The following is a 21,945-nucleotide window of genomic DNA, read 5'->3' as shown; positions in this document are numbered from 1 at the left end:
TGCTTTCTACACTGCCCGGCCAAAAAAAAAAAAGTAGCCATTTGGATTTCAAGAAGCAAATACATAAAAGCCTTTGATTGGATAATTACTGCAGTGATTAATGTGTTTCAGCTGGCAGCAATTCTTTTAACCCAAACTGATGTAGCAAGTAGCTTCTCATTTCTTAAACAAACATCTCCGGTCGTACTAATTGCCGTCCGGAGCCACCCGGATACTGTCTGGAGCCGTCCAGATACCATCCGGATACCGTCCAGAACTTTCCATCACCGTCCAGACAGTGTTAACACTGTTCTGATGTAGTAGGCACACCGTCCAGACTGTTATTACCATATCATCAATATCAAAGACCAAAACTAAAGAATTCTGGAATATATATGTTTAATGTTAACATATTATAGAAGTACAATATAATGCAATATATGGAATGGATAGTTTACAAATACATTTTAATTACATTGTATGTGGGCAATTTGTGCTGTTTACTCAATCTTTGCTGCCCTGGGGCGGGACTGCTGGCATGGCTTTTTGGATAGATGCAGTGTGGATTTAATGGTCAGTTTGCCATCAGTGGAGGTCATCTTAGCTGATCTTTTTTTGCTCCTGTAGGCCATGAAGTCTTTGAAGAGTTTGTTCTTCCCTTCCTCAGTCTTAGCAGTCCAGGTGACGTGTGCAACATGCAGATGTTGCACATGTGGGGCAAGTTAGAAATTGTCTTGATCATGAAGTGCTCGGTAGATGTCAGCATACTGTAGTAGCATGATGCGGTGGACCTTCTTGATGAGATCTGGAACTTTCTCAGGCTTCCAGTTGGTCTCCAGCTTCAGCAAATGGTTGATTGCCTCGCAGTTGTTGTTGGTCCAGTTGATGGGTATGTTGTCATGAGTCCTCCGTGATGCAACCACATGTTCTCTGATGGCAGGCAGGAGCTTCTGGCATAGGTAAGGAGTGAAGAGGGGAACACTTCCTTCATACTTCAGCTGAAGAGTGTGAGCCACTTCATCAAACTGGAATGTGTCGTTGGCACTTGTGAGGCTATCTTGCCCAAAGAGGTCCTGCAGGATCAGCTTCTGGGTCTTCTTGTGCACACCAACTTTGTCCTGCAGTCGACATCTGGTGTTATCTTCTAGATGATGTGTACAAAGGAGCAGAGAAGAATCTGGGAAGCACTGTCTTATGGCTTTAGTCCGGGCTGTCTCCTCATCTGAGCCAACCAGCAGATCTCCGATGCTGAATTCCATACCTGCTAGAGTGATGCTGCTGAACTTACACTGCAGGTGAGAGAAAAACCCATGGTAGCTCTCATAACTGCCATCCTAGTGTAGGTAGATTGTGCCTAACATGATGGGTGGTTCCTATGATGATTTCCGGAGGACTCTGTTCTTGTAGACTGTACATTTACATGTACATGTACATTTAGTGTTGCATAGTAGCACTTGATGACAATGTCTGCTGACTGTAGCAGCATCCCATACACCAAAACTCATGCTCCATGGAGCTCAGCTTGTGAAACTGTGTTTATGCCCCTGTGCAATTTAAATTATAGTAGGTAAAATCCTTGTTTGGTATACATCATTAATTCTCAATATGTACCCTTTAACTCTGTATACTGTTGGAAAAATTGTCAATATCTGGACAGTATCCAGAAGGGTCCGGACGGTATCTGGACGGCACCGGATGGTAAATAGTAGGACCGAACATGTCAGATACTGTATATCCCATGCTCATGGAAAATACATTATGTTTCAGAAGGGGCAATTTATTGGCCTGCATCAAGCAAAGAAAACAACTAAGGAGATTGCTGAAAGGACTGGAATTGGGTTAAAAACTGTCCAATGCATTATTAAAGCCTGGATGAACTGTCAACTTTGTGGAAAAAATGTGGTTGGAAAAAGATCCTGACTGACCATGATCAGAGATCACTTAAACACTTGGAGAAGCCGAATTGTTAAAAAAAAAAAAATTGACAGTAGAACTCACAGCTATGTTTAATAGTGAAATGAAGAGCATTTCCACACTCACACAGTGTGATGAGAACTCACAGGATTGGGGCTAAACAGATATGTGTCCATAAGAAAACCACTTGTTATTTAGGCTAATCAGGAGAAAAGGCTTTAATTTGCAAGGGAGCATAAAGATTGGACCCTGGAGCAGCGGAAAAAGGTCATGTGGTCTGATGAGTCCAGATTGATCCTATACCCGAGTGATGGATGTTTCAGGGTAAGAAGGAAAGCACATGAAGCGATGAACCCGTTATGCATAGTGGCCACTATACAAGCCTCTGGAGGCAGTGTTATGATCTGGGGTTGCTTCAGTTGGTCAGATTGAGGCTCAGCAATGTTATAGGGCAATAAAATTAAGTCAGCTGACGACCTGAATATACTGAATCAGCAGGTTATCACATCGATGGATTTTTTTTCTTCTCTGATGACACGGGCATAAAATTAGGGTACAAAATTAGGGCATAAAATTTCAGACTTTGAAAGAGTGGTTCAGGAAGCATGAGGAATCATTTTCACACATGAATTAACCACCACAGAGTCCCAACCTTAACTCTACTGAGAATCTTTGGGATGCTGGAGAAGACCTTATACAGTGGTTCAACTCACCTGTCCTCAACACAAGAACTCATCTCATCTCATCTCATTATCTGTAGCCGCTTTATCCTGTTCTACAGGGTCGCAGGCGAGCTGGAGCCTATCCCAGCTGACTACGGGCGAAAGGCGGGGTACACCCTGGACAAGTCGCCAGGTCATCACAGGGCTTACACATAGACACAGATAACCATTCACACTCACATTCACACCTACGGTCAATTTAGAGTCACCAGTTAACCTAACCTGCATGTCTTTGGACTGTGGGGGAAACCGGAGCACCCGGAGGAAACCCACGCGGACACGGGGAGAACATGCAAACTCCGCACAGAAAGGCCCTCGCCGGCCACGGGGCTCGAACCCGGACCTTCTTGCTGTGAGGCGACAGCGCTAACCACTACACCACCGTGCCGCCCACAAGATCTCAGTGAAAAATTAATTAAACTCTGGACTGAAATAAATGTTGTGACATTGCATAAATTTATTGAAAGAATGCCATAGCGAATGCATGCTGTAATCAAAGCTAAATGTGGTCCAACCAAATATTAGAGTCCGCAACTTTTTTTGGGGGGGGGCAGGGCAGTGTATTTTCTTACTTTATTGGCAGATTATTTTGCTTCTGTCAAGAAATAAGTTTTTAAAATGTATGTATGTCTGTATGTCAGTCATTTGGCTTATGGTAATCTACTAAATGGAAAATATAAAACACTAGATAAATTTGATTATATTCAAGATGTTTTCACTTGCTAAAATTACAGTATCCAAGTCTTCTAATATGTTAATTGTTCAAGTTTAAAATGTTGGAATTTCCCAGAAAAATAAGATGGAAGAATCTGAAGAAAAAGAATTTGAAAGAAATTAAATTGTCAAATATCGAGTCACACTATAGCTGATTCAGTAATATCAAATATCGAGTAATTACTTAAAATTGACATTGAAGCCATTTTAGAGTGTAATAAAAGCACAACTTTATTCATCACACACTTGTGAAATTCCTTTCTGCATTTAACCCATCTGAAACAGTGAACACACACACACACACATGCGCAGGCACACACACACGAGCAATGAGCACACACACATACCCAGAGCAGTGGGCAGCCATGCTAACAGCGCCCGGGGAGCATTTGGGAGTTAGGTGCCTCGCTCAAGGGCACCTCAGCCCAAGGACGTCCTACGTTAACTTAACCGCATGCCTTTGGACTGTGGGGGAAACCGGAGCACCCAGAGGAAACCCACACAGACACAAGGAGAACATGCAAACTCCACACAGAAAGGCCCCCGCTGGCCGCTGGGCTCGAACCCAGAACCTTCTTGCTGTGAAGCGACCATGCTAACCACTTACACCACCGTGCCACTCTTGAGCGACGTGGATGTGACCATGTCACATCCAGTATCCAATACGATACTGGTTCAAGAATTGGTTCCAATATGATCCTCCAGTACTGGTTCCAATATAATACTGGTTAAAATATTGAGCTGTTCCATGAAAATAAGATGTAAGATTCTTTAAAGTGCTAGTCTAACGAAAATGACATTATAAAATCCTGGCTCAAAAAGTTTGTAAAGTTCACCAATAAATAAATAGTTTCAAAAAAATTTTTTGCGTCTGAATTCTGTTCTAAAAATCACTAAAAGCTTGTCCGCCATTATTAGATTGCAGTGATTTACAGGTCAGCAGTGCTGCATGTGTGACATCATACATGCCACTGCTTTAATTTGTGTCCACACAGACTCTATACTATTCTCTGCAATGGCGTGCGTTCTTGATACTGATTCTTTTGGAAAAGATGAGAAAACTCTTCAAATCCGTCCTCAATCTTTGGTTGGTTGTCTGAGCATGATTTAGAGCGTACAGTCACCAGAGAAAGAGGTGGACGAATATGCAAGCCAAGCTGCTTGTGAAGAAGAGCAACAACTGCTCCAATGGTTTTCTGGAACCCAGGAAGTGAATACATTGTATAAATCATAGTTTGCTTATTAATTTTTTTTTCTGATTTGGTGTTCAATTTTCACAGTTATGATCAATAGGGTGCATCAGTTGCCCTCACTTTCATAAAATCTGATGCATTTTTGTTTGGGTGTTCCTTTTCACCAATAAAGACATCCTGTAAAATGTTTTGACCATATTCAAAAGTCTAATGGTGGCACCATGAGGTTCATTTTTTGCCAAAAAACGCTTATTTTATGTTTTCGCGTAAGGTTTGAATCACAATGTTGGACTCCGTTTATTGATTTCTTGTGACCCAGAGATCATGTTAAGAACCTTTGCAAGGGATTGAGATGCATTAATGTGATTCATAATACATTTGTATTGTTTAAAAGTAGTTGAACAATGATTCAATGAACAGCTAAAACTCAAACTGTGCTTGATAATATATTTAGAATATGGACTAAAAATGTGTATCTAAGATATTTGGTATACTCTATAAGGTGCCATAATGTTTCATGAAAAGTGATCGAAATTTTGTCATAAAAGTCATAAAATAGCAGCTTTTTCCATAACTTTGAGCTCCTGGTGCCACCATTAAACTTATGAATTTTGTCAAAATATTTCACCCAGTGTGTTTTCTTACCAAAAGGAACAGAAAATCAAAAATGCATCATGATCAGAGGAACTTTTCATTTTTAGGGGGCAACTGATGCACTCTAATGATCAAGCAGTGTCTCTTTGTAATTGTCATCTTTGTAACCTCACTTGATAGACACGAGGCTAAATAATAGCAGTAATTAGGCACTTTCATTTTCAGTGCTGGAGCCGGCAGGAGTGGGTGGCGCGTTGTGCCATATGCATCATATGCAGCAAATGTGCAGCAGCCAGGAATTTGTTTGGGTTCACCTGCAAAATTAACTTGCTCATAAAACTAAAACCTTTTCTAGTTCTAACAGTACCAATTAGGACCATGTAAACCCTTTCTATTTTGTGCTACAACGTTAAGTACTATAGAGTGTTGTGTGTATGTGTTTGTTTTTTTTTGGGGGGGAGGGGAGTGTCAGCGCACAATTACCGTTATTTATTTTTACTAAAATCACTGTATCTCTGCAACCATAAGATTTTTTCAAAATTCCAAAACCTATGATGATCTTGCATTTCACTCATATTGTGAGAGAATCTCTTTCAGAGCCTACAGAAAAAAACCCCCGATGAGTTAGTTGAGAGAGATGGGATGGCGTGTTCATTCACTTGATATTGAAATCATGTTTTTAGATGCAGTATAACGTCGCACATGTTTCAGTGGACAAAAAGGCAATGGCAAGATTCAGAAATACACAGGGAAGTTTATCACAGAGTGATAAATTATAAATTAATCCTACAATGGCCTTTTCTTTTGCACTGATTCCTTGTAGAGACTTAAAATTTCAAACTGGTTCAATTCACCTTAAAATCAACTCTCTGTAAAGGGACACCATTAGTGTCAGGGAAGGGTTGGAGATGGATGTATTTGCAGAAGATGGTTTTATTTATAAACGTGACAACAAGCAAACAATCCAAATCAGTGAGCAGAGATCAAAAGTAGTAAACAAGCAAAAGGTCGGGTGAGGCACAAACAGATTAGCACAGGCAAAGACGGAAGCACAAAAAAAAAAATTCAAGAAAACAGGAGATAAGGCTCAGTACTGTGTATGTAACATAGCGCAATACTTCGCAGAGCATGTGTTTTCAGAGTCTTTATATAGGTGCACTGATTGCACCTTCATCTTGTGTACACTGCAAAAAATGTTAAATTGACTTTGAGGAGAAAATTCTCATACTACTGAAATTATCTTGCTGCATGGACAGATAATTTTACTTGACAAGACATCTTGGAATAAATTGGTTACAGTCTAGAACTAGTTTTAATAATCTGAGTTGATGTCTTGTCTTCTAATAGGAAACGCTAGATCATTTCAACTATATTCAAGATATTCTAACTTCAATTTCTAAGAAATAAATTTTTTTGCAGTGCAGGTGTGCATAGTTAATGGTGTGTGTGTGTGTGAGAAAGTCCACTTGGCGCATGTATGGTACAGAGCACACCTGAGAGTCCGGCTGATGCACATGCCACAACACGCAGGTGTGACAGGAACATCATAGGTTTTGGAATTTTGAAAAAAATCTTTTATGGTTGCAGAGATATGGTGATTTTAGTAAAAAATAAATAAATGGTAATTGTGTGCTGACCCCCCCACCCACCCACCCACACAAACTCTAATGTTGTAGCACAAAATAGAAAGGGTCTACATGGTCCTGATTGGTACTGTTAGAACCAGAAAAGGTTGTAGTTTTATGAGCAACTTAATTTTGGAGGCGAACCCTAACAAATTCCTGGCTGTTGCACGCTCGCTGCACACAACGCATATCGCACACCATGCCACCCACTCCTGCAGGCTCCAGCACTATAAGTGAAAGTACCTAATTACTGCCATTATTTAAATTTGTATAAAACTTCAGAACTGCTATCAGTGAAAAGGACAAAAAACTAAGGACAACTAATAAATTCAAGCACCAGGCTAAACACAAGCTTGACACTTGCTGTATGGTGAACTCTTTGGAATGGCACTTCTGACTTCTGTTTCCAGATCGTAAGAAATGCTCCATGTGCCAGACATCGCTCAAATCCTTCTATTTATCTTTTTCAAAATGTATGGAGCAGACACCAAACTGTCCTGTCGGCTTGACATTACCTCCCTTTGTCCATACAAATCGAACCCATTCATTCCGTAAGTGTCCTGCTGACTTTGGGCTATAATCGATCGAAATTCCACTTTATCAGCTATACTTGAACAGCCTTGAACAACACACCTCTTAGGAGGCATGCTTTGGTTTTAGTTTTGCTGTGGAATTAAAAAAAATGCTACAGTTTGCAAAGCAGACAAAGCCAGAAATGCTGCGGACTTTCAAGAGTTGTGCATATGACATCACTTCCTTTGAATTTACAATAACTTACCAGGAACGCTAGGGTGCATCAGTTGCCCTTACTTTCATAAAATCTGACGCATTTTTGTTTGGGTGTTCCTTTTCACCAATAAAGACATCCTGTAAAATTTTTTGACCATATTCAAAAGTCTAATGGTGGCACCATGAGGTTCATTTTTTGCCAAAAAAAAGCTTATTTTATGTTTTTGCATAAGGTTTGAATCACAATGTTGGACTCCGTTTATTGATTTCTTGTGATCATGTTAAGAACCTTTGCAAGGTATTGAGAAGCATTAATGTTATTCATAATACATTTGTATTGTTTAAAAGTAGTTGAACAATGATTCAATGAACAGCTAAAACTCAAACTGTGCTTGATAATATATTTAGAATATGTACTAAAAATGTGTATCTAAGATATTTGGTATACTCTATAAGGTGCCATAATGTTTCATGAAAAGCGATCGAAATTTTGTCATAAAAGTCATAAAATAGCAGCTTTTTCCATAACTTTGAGCTCCTGGTGCCACCATTAAACTTTTGAATTTTGTCAAAATATTTCATCCAGTGTGTTTTCTTACCAAAAGGAACATAAAAACAAAAATGCATCATGATCAGAGGAACTTTTCATTTTTAGGGGGCAACTGATGCACCCTAAGGAACGCATTCATGTAATGGCAGACTTAAAGAGCCAAACTTTACCAGCTAAATAGAACATGGTCCCAGTCTTGTACGAAAATACAATTTAGACAGTAAACCTATTTAACATGTCTAGTTTTATAAGGTATAATTTCTGGAGGTGATGTCATTTTCATAAGACTAACACTAAGAAATGGGTTTGAGAGGGACTTTAATCTCAGCACACAAAATTTAAACAATTATTTTTTTGCTTTTTTCCCCCCTTTTTTGTGAGAGTAGGCTTTTATTTGAGCCTGTCTGCTATATAGCAATGTAGCTGCACCCTAAAATAAAGAAAAATGGGGCTGTTTCCCTCCTGTACTCTGAGAACAAAGCAAATTTCCATCACCATCCAAGCCATTAGCCAATCGTTAACATATAAAAGGCACCCACAGTAAGATAGCTATTAAGGAGAAACAGTATGCAGAAAGTCAGCTGGGAATCTCCATGAAATTTTTCAGATCACCGGAAACATTTGTAGAAGTGAGGTATGTGCCTTTTTTTTAAAGGTTCCATGTGACCTGATTCCATCTTTTTATACATGCATCTATTAAGTGTGAAGTTAAATAAAAGTTAATTATGACCACATTTTTCACAATATGCCTCTTTTCATGTAGTGGTATGTTATCATGAATTCTTCTGCATGTCACAAAGAAAGAATAGCAAAACAAGACAAAAATGTTCTGACAGAAAAATAATGAACAGCAGGGTAGCTAATGTTCCCACCCTGAAGTTGCATGTTTTTATCTGACAGCACAGTCCAAAGTGTTTTTTTTTCCTTCTTACATGACAGCAATTTTCAAACAATTAATGTTTTGTTTATTAAATAATTGCACATCATATTTTTAATCTTTTAGTTTCAACCCCAAATCAGAAGAAGGTGGGATGGTATGCTGAAACTGAAATTAAAACAGAAAACAATGATTTGTAAATAATCATTGTTTTAATTGTACTGCACTCAAAACAATACAACACCACATTATTTGATGTTTTATCTCATGAATGTTTTTGTTTGTTTTCAATCCAGCCACTGGGGGTGCATAAGCGTACTCTTGGTGCCGGTCCCAAGCCTGGATAAATTGGAGAGGGTTGCGTCAGGAAGGGCATCCGGCGTAAAACTGTGCCAAATCTAACATGCGGAATGAAAAGAGAAATACCATACCGGATCGGTCGGGGCCCAGGTTAACAATGACCACCTCTGGTACTGTTGGTCAACAGGGTGCTGGTGGAAAGTGTGCTACTGTTGTGCCAAAACGGAGAAGGAGAAAGAGAGGGGGGAGGCGTGTTAGGAGAGAGCGTGAAAGATGGAAGGGAAGGAGCTTAGAATTGAGGGTAGGAACACTGAATGTGGGAACATTGACTGGCAGAGTGAGTGAGTAAGCAGGTATGATGGAAAGAAGGAAGTTGGACATTGTGTGTGTGCAGGAGATGAGGTGGAAAGGAAGCAAGGCCAAGAACATTGGAGATGGATGCAAGTTGTTTTATTATGGAGTCGATGGAAAGAGAAATGGTGTTGGTATTGTTTTGAGGGGAGAGTTGGTCAACAGTGTGATTGATGTGAAGAGGGTGTCAGAGTGATAGGCATGAAGTTGGAAATTCAAGGAGTGATAATCAATGTTGTGTGTGCATATGCCCCACAGGTTGGATGTGAGAATGAAGAGAAAGAGTCTTTCTGGGAAAAGATGAAGTGGTAGAAAGTATACCGAGGGAGGAGTGCGTGCTGATAGGAGCAGATTTCAATGGACATGTTGGCAAGGGAAACAAAGGAGATGAGGACGTGATGGGCAGATATGGTGTAAGAGAGAGAAACGTGGAAGGGCAAATGGTGGTTGATTTTTCAAAGAGGATGAATTTGGCAATAGTCGATACATACTTCGAGAAGAAAGAGCAGCACAGGGTGACGTTTAAGAGTGGAGGAAGAGCTACACGGATGGACTACATACTCTGCAGAAGGGGTAACCTGAAGGAGATTGGAGACTGTAAAGTGATGGCAGGGGAGAGTGTAGCTAGACAACATCAAGTGGTCGTGTGCAGGATGAGCTTGAAAGTGAAAGAGAGGAAGCGTGAGATTAAGTGGTGGAAACTAAAAGAGGTTGAACATCAGAAGGAGTTTAGGGAAGAAATGAGACGAGCATTGAGTGGTCATGGAAGTCTGCCGGAAGATTGGAATACTACTGCTGTACTAGTAAGAGAGGCAGCAAGGAAGGTGCTAGGGTGGTCATCGGGAAGGAGGAAGGAAGACAAGAAGACATGGTGGTGGAACAAAGAAGTGCAGGAAATTATAAGAGAAGAGGCTAGCAAAGAAGAATTGGGATGAGCAGAGAGACGAGACAGAAGGCAAAAAGAGCTGTAGCGAAGGCGAAAGCAGACGCATACCAGGAGTTATACAAAAGACTGGAGACCAAAGGAGGAAAGACCTGTACAGACTAGCTAGGCAGAGAAACAGGGAAGCGAGGGATGTACAGCTGGTAAGAGTGATGAAAGATGTACAAATGGAAATGTGCTGACAAACAAAGAGAGTGTATTAAGAAGGTGGAAAGAGTACTTTGAGGATTTATTAAATGAGGAGAATCCAAGAGAGAAAAGGTCAGATTCATTGGAGACAGCAAATCAGGAAGCAGAGTTGGTTAGTAAGGATGAGGTGAGGGCAGCCATGAAAAGAATGAAGACTGGGAAAGCAGTCAGATCAGATGGTATCCCAATTGAGGCTTGGAGATGTTTGGGTGAGACGGCTGTGGAGTTCCTAATGAGATTGTTTAATAAGATCCTAGAGAATGAGAAAATGCCAAATGAATGGAGAAAGAGTGCACTAGTCCCAATATACAAGAATAAGGGAGATGTACAGAGCTACAGTAATTACAGAGGGATAAAATTGATGAGCCACACTATGAAGCTATGGGAAAGGGTATTGGAGGCGAGATTGAGAAGAGAGGTAGCAATCTGTGAACAGCAGTATGGGTTTATGCCAAGGAAGAGCACGTCGGATGCAATTTTTGCTTTAAGAACATTAATGGAGAAGTACAGAGAAGGCCAGAGAAAGCTACATTGTGTTTGTAGACCTGGAGAAGGCATACGATAGAGTGTCGAGAGATGAGTTATGGTATTGTATGAGAAAGAGTGGAGTGAATGAGAAGTATATTAGAGTGGTGCAAGACATGTATGAGAACAGTGAAACAGCAGTGAGGTGTGCAGTTGGAACAACTGAATGGTTCAAGGTGAAGGTGGGACTCCATCAAGGATCTGCTTTGAGTCCTTTTTTGTTTGCCATAGTGATGGATAGCTTGACGGACGAAGTGAGGCAAGAGTCACCATGGAACATGATGTTTGTGGATGATATTGTGATATGTGGTGAAAGTAGAAAGGAGATTGAGTTGGGTTTAGAGAGATGGAGGTATGCATTGGAATGAAGAGGAATGAAGGTGAGCAGAAGCAAAACAGAATACATGTGCATCAATGAGAATGGGGATGAGAGTGTAGTGAAGATGCAAGGAGTAGACGTAAAGAAAGTTGGTGAATTCAAGTACCTGGGGTCAACTGTGCAGGAAAATGGGGGCTGCGATAGTGAGGTGAGAAAGAGAGTGCAGGCAGGGTGGAGCAGTAGGAGAAGGATTTCGGGAGTCATTTGTGATAGTCCCAGCAAAATTGAAAGGTAAGATGTATAAGACAGTAGTGAGACCAGCTGTGATGTACGGATTGGAGACCGTACCTTTAACGAAGAGACAGGAGACAAAGTTGGAGGTGGCGGAGTTGAGGATGTTAAGGTTTGCGATGGGAGTGACAAGGTTGGACAGGATAAGGAACGAGCACATCAGAGGGACAGCACATGTAGAGAGCTTGGGAATTAAGCTAAGAGAGATGAGACTGAGATGGTATGGGCACATCCTGAGAAGAGATGCAGAGCATGTGGGAAGGAGAATGTTGAGGATGGAGCTGCCAGGCACACGAAAACGAGGAAGGCCAAAGAGGAGATACATGGATGTGGCGAGAGAGGATATGAAAGTGGCAGGTGTGGTAGAGAAGGATGCGGAAGACAGGGAGCAATGGAGACGAAAGATCCACTGTGGTGACCCCTAATCGGGAGCAGCCAAAAGAAGTTTGTTTTCAAAATAAACACATTACCATTCTGGTTATTACAACAGATTTCAAAAAAAGTTGGGATGATAAAATATTTACCACTTTATAATGTTGCCGTTCCTTCTCACAACACTTAAAAGATGATTAGGGACTGAAGAAAAAAAAAGCAAGCGTTGAATTGTTTCAGGTCTTATTTTGTCCCATATCTTCCTGCAAACAGGTCTTAAGTTATGCAACAGTACAGGGTCATCAATGTCATTTTTTCATTTCAAATTTCTCCACTCTCTCTCTATTGGGGACAGAGGGGACAGGCACCCTCTTCTTCCACAGCTCTGCCTTTTGTAATGTGTGCAGAATGTGCTTTTGCATTGTATTGTTGAAATATCCCTAGAAAAGATGTCGTCTTGAAAGTAACACATGTTGCTCCAAAATCTCAATGTACAAAGGAGCTTTCTTTTTCTCTCCTCCTGTGTAAAGACCACAAGCGGAGGCCATCCACATCGGATCTGCTTTAATATCAACAGATCTTCATTTAAGGTATGTGAATCTTTTCATCATGGCACACCTTCAGCCTGTTCAGTGTGCTGAGTGCAGGATGTTTAGTCATTCTTCCTCCGTCACTAGCGATAGCTTTATTAGCTTTATTTGTGATAAGTGCAGATTAGTTAGCTCTCTGACGGAGAAGATTACAGTGCTAGAAGCGTGTGTCCAGGCTTTAGAGCAGGTTAGTGAGCGTGAGAACAGTGTAGTTTCTGTAGGGGAAAGTCTGGATGCCCTAGGTGGAGTTAGTAATCCCCCAACTCCGGCATTAGAGCCCTTACAGCGGGGCGAATGGGTGACGGCTCGGCAGCATAAGCGTAGAGCCAAAGCTACCGCTGAGGCTCGCCCACGGGAGCACCACTCCTCTCCGCGTCACGTGTCGAACAGGTTTGCTCTCCTTAGTGATGCACCCACTGAGAAACCTGAAAGAGCTCTGGTTATAGGGGACTCTATCATACGGCACGTGAAATTAGCTCAGCCTTTAGGGGCACCAGCAGCTTTAGTCAGGTGTATACCGGGAGCCAGGGTGCCGGACATAGCAGGTAATCTTAGGCTACGTTCACACTGCAGGCTGAAGTGACTCAAATCCGATCTTTTCGCCCATATGTGACCTGTATCCGATCTTTTATTGACAATATAAACGACACAGATCCGATTTTTTCAAATCCGACCCAGGCCGTTTGGATATGTGGTCCTAATTCCGATTCCTATCCGCTCTTTTCATATGCGACTTCAGTCTGAACCGCCAGGTCGCATTCATCCGACTTACACGTCATCAACAAGCCACAAACATCACTATTCTGCGCTGAAGTAGGCGGCGGGTCTCTCAAAAAAAGTTACAACAACATGGCGCATAATCACGGGCGCAGATAGAGGGTGGGAGTCGTCCCACCCAGATTTAAATTCACCTCGCTCGGTCCCCCCCACTTATAGGGAGGAAAAAACGTCTATGCTGTCTTTCTTTGCATAAGGCAAACCTCACGGAAAAATCAAAAGACTAATTACCATTCGGTTTATTGAGGTGCACAGCAGTATATACATAGTTGCAACAATTCACATAAAACAAAACAAAGACTGATATTCGGTTGGTTGAGCTGCGCAGACTGCACAGGTTGCGAGCTCGAGCTTGGTTGCTATGGTAACCCACAACAAGTTTGACAGGCATATCGGGGTTGGGGTTGGTTTGCTGGCAGCTTTGTCCCCCCCAGTTTTTTGTCCCCCCCAGTTCAAAAAACGTATCTGCGCCCCTGCGCATGACATCAATGCGAGGGATGCTTCGGGCTGTGAAGGTTCTGAATCTTCTCAATGGAAGGACGCAGAGGTTAGGGAGCTGATTTCCATTTGGGGGGATACAGCTATTCAAGCTAGATTGGATGGGTCATACCGCAACCGGGCGGTTTTACTTCCGTAAGCACTGGCCATGCTCACTGCGTGTGACGTCATCGTATCCTGCAATGCGCATGCGTAACACTTTTAGGTTGCTTTTCGTTCATACTGAGGATCACATACAAGTCGCATATATTTGTTAATGTGAATGACCTCACAAAAAAATCGGATTTCACAAAAAAATCGGAATTGAGCATTAAGCCTTGCAGTGTGAACGTAGCATTAGGGTCCTAGGCAAGCACAGGTTCTCAAAGATAGTTATCCATGCAGGAGCTAATGATATACGCCTTCGTCAGTCTGAGGTTACTAAGAGTAACTTTGTAGAGGTGTTTAAATTAGCGAAGGCGATGTCCGATGCTGTAGTATGCTCTGGCCCCATCCCAATGCGGCGTGGCGATGTAGCTTACAGCAGGTTATGGTCGCTGAACTGCTGGCTGTCCAGGTGGTGCTCTGAAAACAGTGTGGGCTTTATAGATAATTGGGCTAATTTTGAGGGCACTGCTGGCCTGTTAGGGCAGGACGGTATCCATCCCACTCGGGAAGGTGCTGCTCTCATTTCCTGCAGCATAGGTCATAGTCTCAGAACAGGCCTGGTTAATTTCTGACAATCCAGAGCCAAGGCCAGGGAGCAGACGAACAGGCTAAACCGACTGTCTGCTAGTTGCACAGAGTCGTCACTCAGGGCCCACTACATCGAGACTGTGTCTGTTCCCCGAGCTCAACAAAAAGGTAGAAATTTTCAGAGAGTTTGTTCCAGTAACCTAATCAATATAAAATTAGATCATACTGACTGTATAGCTGCTGCCAGCACCTTTGATCTAAAGGTGGGGCTATTAAATATTAGATCTCTTACATCTAAAGCGCTAATGGTTAATGAACTCATTACTGATCAGGAGTTTAATGTACTGTGTTTAACAGAAACATGGATTAAGCCAAATGAATATATAGCATTAAATGAAGCGAGTCCTCCTGGATACAGTTATATACACCAGCCTCGTCTAACTGGCAGAGGAGGAGGCGTCGCGGTTATTTATAATGATTATCTAGGTGTAACACAAAAACCTGGTTATAAATTTAATACATTTGAAGTTCTTCATACTCATATAATGTATGTAGCCTCGAAAAATAAGTACCCAGTTAATTCCATTGCTTATTATTTACAGGCCCCCGGGGCCATATTCTGAGTTTCTTTCTGAATTTGCAGATTTTATCTCAGATCTGGTTATTTCCTTAGACAAAGCTTTAGTTGTCGGAGATTTTAATATTCACTTCGATAACCCAGAAGACCCTTTAAAAACAGCGTTTGTGTCCATCGTAGATTCAGTCGGGATTAAGCAGAATGTCATAGGACCGACCCATAATGGTGGTCACACCCTTGATCTAATACTAACATTCAGATTAAACGTAGACAATATAGTCATACTTCCACAGTCTGAAGTTATCTCAGATCATTGTCTCATCTCATTCAAACTATGTCTGAGTAATAATATATGCACCTCACCACGCTACTGTATTAAACGTACTTTCACGTCAACTACTGCACAGAGCTTTATGGATGGTCTCCCAGAGCTGTCAGCTTTGATTGGGTCGCTGTCGGCCCCTGTGGAACTTGATCAGGCAACTGAATGTTTAGAGTCAACATTCCGCCATACTTTAGATAATGTAGCTCCTCTAAAAAGGAAAATGGTCAGAGACAAAAAATTAGCACCCTGGTATAATGATGACACTCACACATTAAAACAGACCACTCGAAAATTGGAACGTAAATGGCGTCAAACAAAATTGGTAGTGTTCAAATTAGCTTGGAAGGAGAGCTTCCTGAAGTATAGAAAAGCTCTTAGTGCTGCGAGATCAACATATTTCTCCTCCCGAATAGAAGATAACAAAAATAATCCTAGATTCCTATTTAATACTGTAGCAAAATTAACCAGGAATAAGTCCACTATCAACACATGCACACCTGCAGTATGTAGTAGCAACGACTTCTTGAATTTTTTTAATGACAAAATTGAGAATATCCGACAAAAAATTCAAACTACTAATTTAAGGTTAGACAATGAAAGTGACCTTGTAGTTAACAATATAACTGTATCAGATCATCAGTTAGAATGTTTTACTCCCCTAAAAGAAACTGAATTACTTTCATTAATCTCTACATCAAAAGCCTCAACTTGCGTACTAGATCCCTTACCGACACATCTATTCAAACAGATAATGCCTGGAGTAATTGAACCCCTTCTAAAAATAATAAATTCTTCTCTTATGATTGGCTATGTACCCAAATCCTTTAAACTAGCAGTTATCAAACCCCTGATTAAAAAACCTGACCTTGATCCCTGTCAGCTGTCCAATTATCAGTCAATATCAAACCTCCCCTTTATCTCCAAGATCCTTGAAAAAGCTGTGGCACAGCAGTTATGCTCATATTTACATAGGAATAACATCCATGAAATGTATCAGTCAGGATTTAGACCTCATCATAGCACAGAGACAGCACTGGTTAAAGTAGTAAACGACCTACTGTTGGCGTCTGATCAGGGCTGTGTCTCGCTACTTGTGTTGCTTGACCTTAGTGCAGCATTTGATACCATTGATCATTCCATTCTTCTGGATAGACTAGAAAATGTTGTGGGAGTTAAGGGAATGGCCCTCTCCTGGCTCAGGTCTTATCTAACTGATCGTTATCAGTATGTTGATATAAATGGTGATATTTCTAGACGTACCGAGGTAAAGTTTGGTGTTCCACAAGGTTCTGTCTTGGGTCCACTGCTTTTTTCTCTATATATGTTACCTCTGGGCGATATTATTCATAAACATTGTATTAGTTTCCACTGTTATGCTGATGACACACAGTTGTATGTCTCTGCAACACCTGATGAGAGACACCAGCTTAATAGAATTGAGGAATGTGTTAAGGACATTAGACACTGGATGCTTATTAATTTCCTTCTGCTTAACTCTGACAAGACTGAAGTACTTGTGCTAGGACCACATACAGCTAGAAGTAAGTTTTCTGATTACACAGTGACTCTGGATGGCCTTTCTGTTTCTTCACGTGCAGCAGTAAAAGACCTCGGAGTGATTATTGACCCCAGTCTTTCATTCGAAACTCACATTGATAACATCACCCGGATAGCTTTCTTTCATCTCAGAAATATTGCAAAGATAAGAAATTTAATGTCATTGCATGATGCAGAAAAACTAGTCCATGCTTTCGTTACCTCCAGGTTGGATTATTGTAATGCCTTACTGTCTGGATGTTCCAATAAGTGCATAAACAAGCTCCAGTTAGTTCAAAATGCAGCAGCAAGAGTCCTTACTAGAACTAGAAAATATGACCACATCACGCCTGTCTTATCCACACTGCATTGGCTCCCAATCAAATTTCATATTGATTATAAAATACTACTATTGACCTTTAAAGCACTAAATGGTCTCGCACCACAGTACCTGAGTGAACTTCTGCTCCTCTATGACCCACCACGCCTACTTAGATCAAAAGGTGCAGGCTATCTGCTGGTACCTCGTATAGTGAAGGCTACATCAGGGGGCAGAGCCTTTTCTTACAAAGCCCCACAGTTATGGAACAGCCTTCCAAGTAATGTTCGGGAGTCAGACACAGTCTCAGCATTTAAGTCTAGGTTGAAAACATATCTGTTTAGTCAAGCCTTTTGTTAATGGTGTTTATGAGGTAAAGGAGTAGATCTGGAGGGTCCTCAGACATAGAGTGTTTTGGTAAACTGGGATGTATGGATGCTGTCAGTCCCCACTCGCTTGCTCACTCGAGTTTGTTGATGGTGTAGTGGCTGGCTGCTTTATGTCCTGGGGCTCCCTCATGCCTGTGTTACCTTCTGGCTCTCTCCTTTTAGTTATGCTGTCATAGTTAGTTGCCGGAGTCCCTGCTTGTACTCGGTGCAATATGTATACTGCTCCTACTTATTCAGGTGACATTGGGCATACCTAACAACCTGTGTTTTCTTTCCCTCCCCCCCACCCCAAATCTGTCCCTCTGAGTTACATGGAGTCAACAGGGAATCTTTTGGTGGAGAGGGTGGAGACCTCGACTGGCTATCGTAGCCTGCAGGGAATCGGCCGTCAGACATTCTGTCGCATGTCCCAGACCCGGTGAAATGTAACTGAATTGTCTTGGCCAGCCCTAAGGGTCCCATCTGCATCTCATCATTGCTGAGGAGTGTGCTCCCATCACCCAATCAAGCATCCAGCCAGAGCAGGTCATGATATATTTTTTACCATATTAACATGCCATTGTTGTGTGTTATGCCTGATGTAAAGACTCTCGTCTCTGCGAGCCTACCACACAGATTTAATGCTTGTCGTTTTTAGGGCATACCTAACAACCTGTGTTTTCTTTCTCTCTCTCTTTCCCCCCCCCAATCTGTCCCTCTGAGTTACATGTTGATCCTGGGATTGAGATGCTGGCCTCTTCTGCCCCTCGGACCTGCTTGATCCATCCTGGTGCCCTGTGTCTGGTCGGAGTTTTATCGCACCGCTCCTGTGAAGGACGGCCCCATGAGGACAGTTGAGGGTTATACCTGTTAAAACTGTTAATATTATAGTCAGGCTGTCTGTTGTTGCCCTAATGAGGATGGGTTCCCTTTTGAGTCTGGTTCCTCTTGAGGTTTCTTCCTCATGTTGTCTGAGGGAGTTTTTCCTTGCCACCGTCACCACAGGCTTGCTCATTGGGGATAGATTAGGGATAAAATTAGCTCATGTTTTAAGTTGTTCAAATTCTGTAAAGCTGCTTTGCGACAATGTTTATTGTTAAAAGCGCTATACAAATAAACTTGATTTGATTTGACTTTTCTGCATTAATGCTACCATCACAGAAGTGTAAATTGCCTTTGCCAAGGGCACTGACACAACCCCATACCATGACAGACCCTGACTTTTGGACTTGTTGCTAGTAACAGTCTGGATGGTCCTTTTTATCTTTGGTCTGGAGCACACAACATTCATTTTTTCCAAAAAAAAAAAAAAAAACCCTGGAATACTGATTTCGTCTGACCACAAAACACATTTCCACTGTGTGATGTTCCATCCCAGATGCTTCCGGGCCCAGAGAAGTCTAAGTCACTTCTGGACACAGTTAACATCAGGCTTCCTTTTGTACAGTAAAGTTTTAACTGGTATTTGTGGCTGTAACTCTGTATTGTAGCTTGACAAAGATTTTCCAAAGTAATCCTGAGCCCATGTGGTTATATCCACTATAGACAAATGATGGTTCTTGAAGCAGTGCCATCTGAGGGATTGGAGATCATGGGTGTACAGATTAGGCTTGTGCCCTTGCCCTTTATGCCCTTTGTGCCCAGCAAAATTTCTCCAGATTCCTTTATTTAATAATATTATGCACCATAGAGGGTGAAATATCCAAATCCCTTCCTATCTTTCTTTGAGGAACATTGTTTTTAAACATTTCAATAATTTTCTCATGCATTTTTTTGATAAACTGAAGATCCTCGGTCTATCTTTGTTCCTCAAAGACTGGGCTTTTCCTGGATACTGATTTTGTACCAAATCATGATTATAATCATATTTTGAAACATCACCTCTTTCAAATCACAAATATTTTACCTCATTACTCGCCCTAAATTGCCCTCATCCCAATTTTTTTGGAATGTGTTGCAGGCCTGAAATGCAGGAATGGATGTATATAAATAAATTAAATGAAGTTGACCAGACAAAGCATGAAATATCTTGGGTTCATTCTGTCTCCAATGAAATACAAGTCAAAGTAAACTTAGAAACAACTGCTTTTTTTTTTTTTTAATTTGAATTTTCCAGACCATCCCAATTTTTTTCTGATTTGGGGATGTATATTTAATGTTATGAAACATCCATAAGTTTGTTCCTGTTATCCCTTCTGTTGGAGCAGCGATAAAAAAGCAGATTGTCATGTTACATAAAAGCCATGATGCATAATCTCCTTTGTTCTGAAGACTTTCCCATGGCACAAAACTTAGTTACAGATTTGACTCCTACTATTAAAATGGAGACCCCTTCTAAAAATGGTACAGAAGACTTCAACATTTCAACAATATGTTAAAAAAAACCCAGCAAATCCAAATAAGTTCCTGTAAATGAGCTGTTACTATAGAAACAATAACATATTAGAATGAGTGCATTAATATAAACCTGTGATTTGCAGCCAGAACTACTGTTACAGAAAATTAATCAACACCTTCTTACCAACCCACTTCAAGGTTTCAACAGGTCTTTGGTATAAACTAAAATTTAATTTAAAGGGGTACAAAATATAATATATACGGTTGCTGATGTGACAAAGTAACGTATTCTTAAGTATTCTTTCAAATTTATGTACTAGAAAACAACGAAATATCTTGGTAATTGTAAATATAATACTTTATACGCTAAACCGCACAAGAGTCGGCATTTTTAAAAGACCGTGACGTCAGTGCTACCCACTGCACTAGCGGAACTCTCCGAAATAGAGGAGATAAGCGTGTAATCATGGCGTCGGGCGCATCAAGTGAAAGCGACAGCTCTGTCGAATCATACGAAGAGATCCCGCAAGACACACTGCAAGCAGGCTATGGCTTAGAAGGGTACCAGTTTGAACCTAGGAGAGGTACTCTCGACTCCGGTGATGAAATAAGAGAAGAAAGCTCGGATGACGGCGAGGATGAGACTGATGCTGACCATGGGCGTGGCGAGCGTGGGGCAGAGCGTCTGCGTGCAGGTGACACGGCGTGGTGCTCGTGCGGAAAATGTAATGTGGAGTTGCTCACGAGTCCAGCAGAATTTATTTGCTGCAATGAGATAGGCGCCACCCGTGGACTTGCGAAATCGTCGCAAGAGGCAGAAACAGGGATTTCACATGTGCTATTCCCAACCTCAATGAGCCAACACAACTGGGCACATACATATGTCATGAGTGTTACGCAGAGAAAATGAACGTGCATTCTGATTGGATAAAATTAATATCATGGCGGGCTGTTCAAACTGCGGAAATAGTTTGCTCGAGCTACTTTCAAAACACTATAACTTTCCAACCTTAGAACAAAAAACTTTTGTAAGTCTTGAATAAGGTTCATCAATGTGTGTTTTATTGTTATATTTACTCTATATATTGCCCTCTGTTCCCCTTTAAGCGTCTATCCCAGTATGTGGAATGTGCTTGCCAAAGATGAGCAAAAACAACTTATTGCATGAATTAGCAGTCCAAATGAACCTGAATCAGCAAGGAAGAAACATAAACATAAAACATTGTTACCTAATAGGACAGGCGTGGGTTTTTCACTCTCCAGCCGGAAATAACCCATGCAGCAGTGAGTTCTGGCACAGTGCTGACTGAATCCACTTACGTTCCCTGCTCTCTGGGTCCATTCTGTGTTTTGTGGACTAGCCAGGAACACACACATCCTCTCTGTAGTGGCTGCTGGTGAAGGGATGCATGTTGACAACCAAGCTATAGATGCTAAAAGAAAAAAAATTGATCATTGATTATCTGATGTTCTATTCATAAGCTTCATAATAATGAGTGGGAGCCATATTGTTCAATTAATGAGGAACATTCATGTAGAGGACAGCACAGTGGTGTAGTGGTTAGCACTGTTGCCTCACAGCAAGAAGGTCCTGGGTTCGAGCCCAGCAGCCACTGGGGGCCTTTCTGTGTGGAGTTTGCATGTTCACCCCATGTCTGTGTGGGTTTTCACCGGGTGCTCCGGTTTCCCCCATAATCCAAAGACATGCAGGTTAGGCTAATTGGTGGCTCTAATGCCGCTTTTCCACTACAAACGC

General features: G+C 41.5%; 1 protein-coding gene across 1 annotated transcript in view; it reads right to left on the bottom strand.

Moving 5' to 3' along the window:
* LOC132893635 (anti-Muellerian hormone type-2 receptor-like) overlaps window positions 1–21,695 on the bottom strand; it is a gene marked incomplete at its 5' end in the record, with an annotated part of 51,530 nt that extends 29,835 nt beyond the window's left edge. Inside the window, 1 exon segment of the mRNA XM_060932781.1 lies at window positions 21,419–21,695. Within this exon segment, the coding sequence (XP_060788764.1) occupies window positions 21,419–21,695 (277 nt within the window).
* Window positions 21,696–21,945: the final 250 nt, after the last annotated feature.

The sequence above is a fragment of the Neoarius graeffei genome, chromosome 11 (assembly GCF_027579695.1).
Source record: "Neoarius graeffei isolate fNeoGra1 chromosome 11, fNeoGra1.pri, whole genome shotgun sequence".
Taxonomy (NCBI): Eukaryota; Metazoa; Chordata; class Actinopteri; order Siluriformes; family Ariidae; genus Neoarius; species Neoarius graeffei.
Note: the sequence above shows the minus strand (reverse complement) of the source record. Positions and strands in the feature narration are given on the sequence as shown.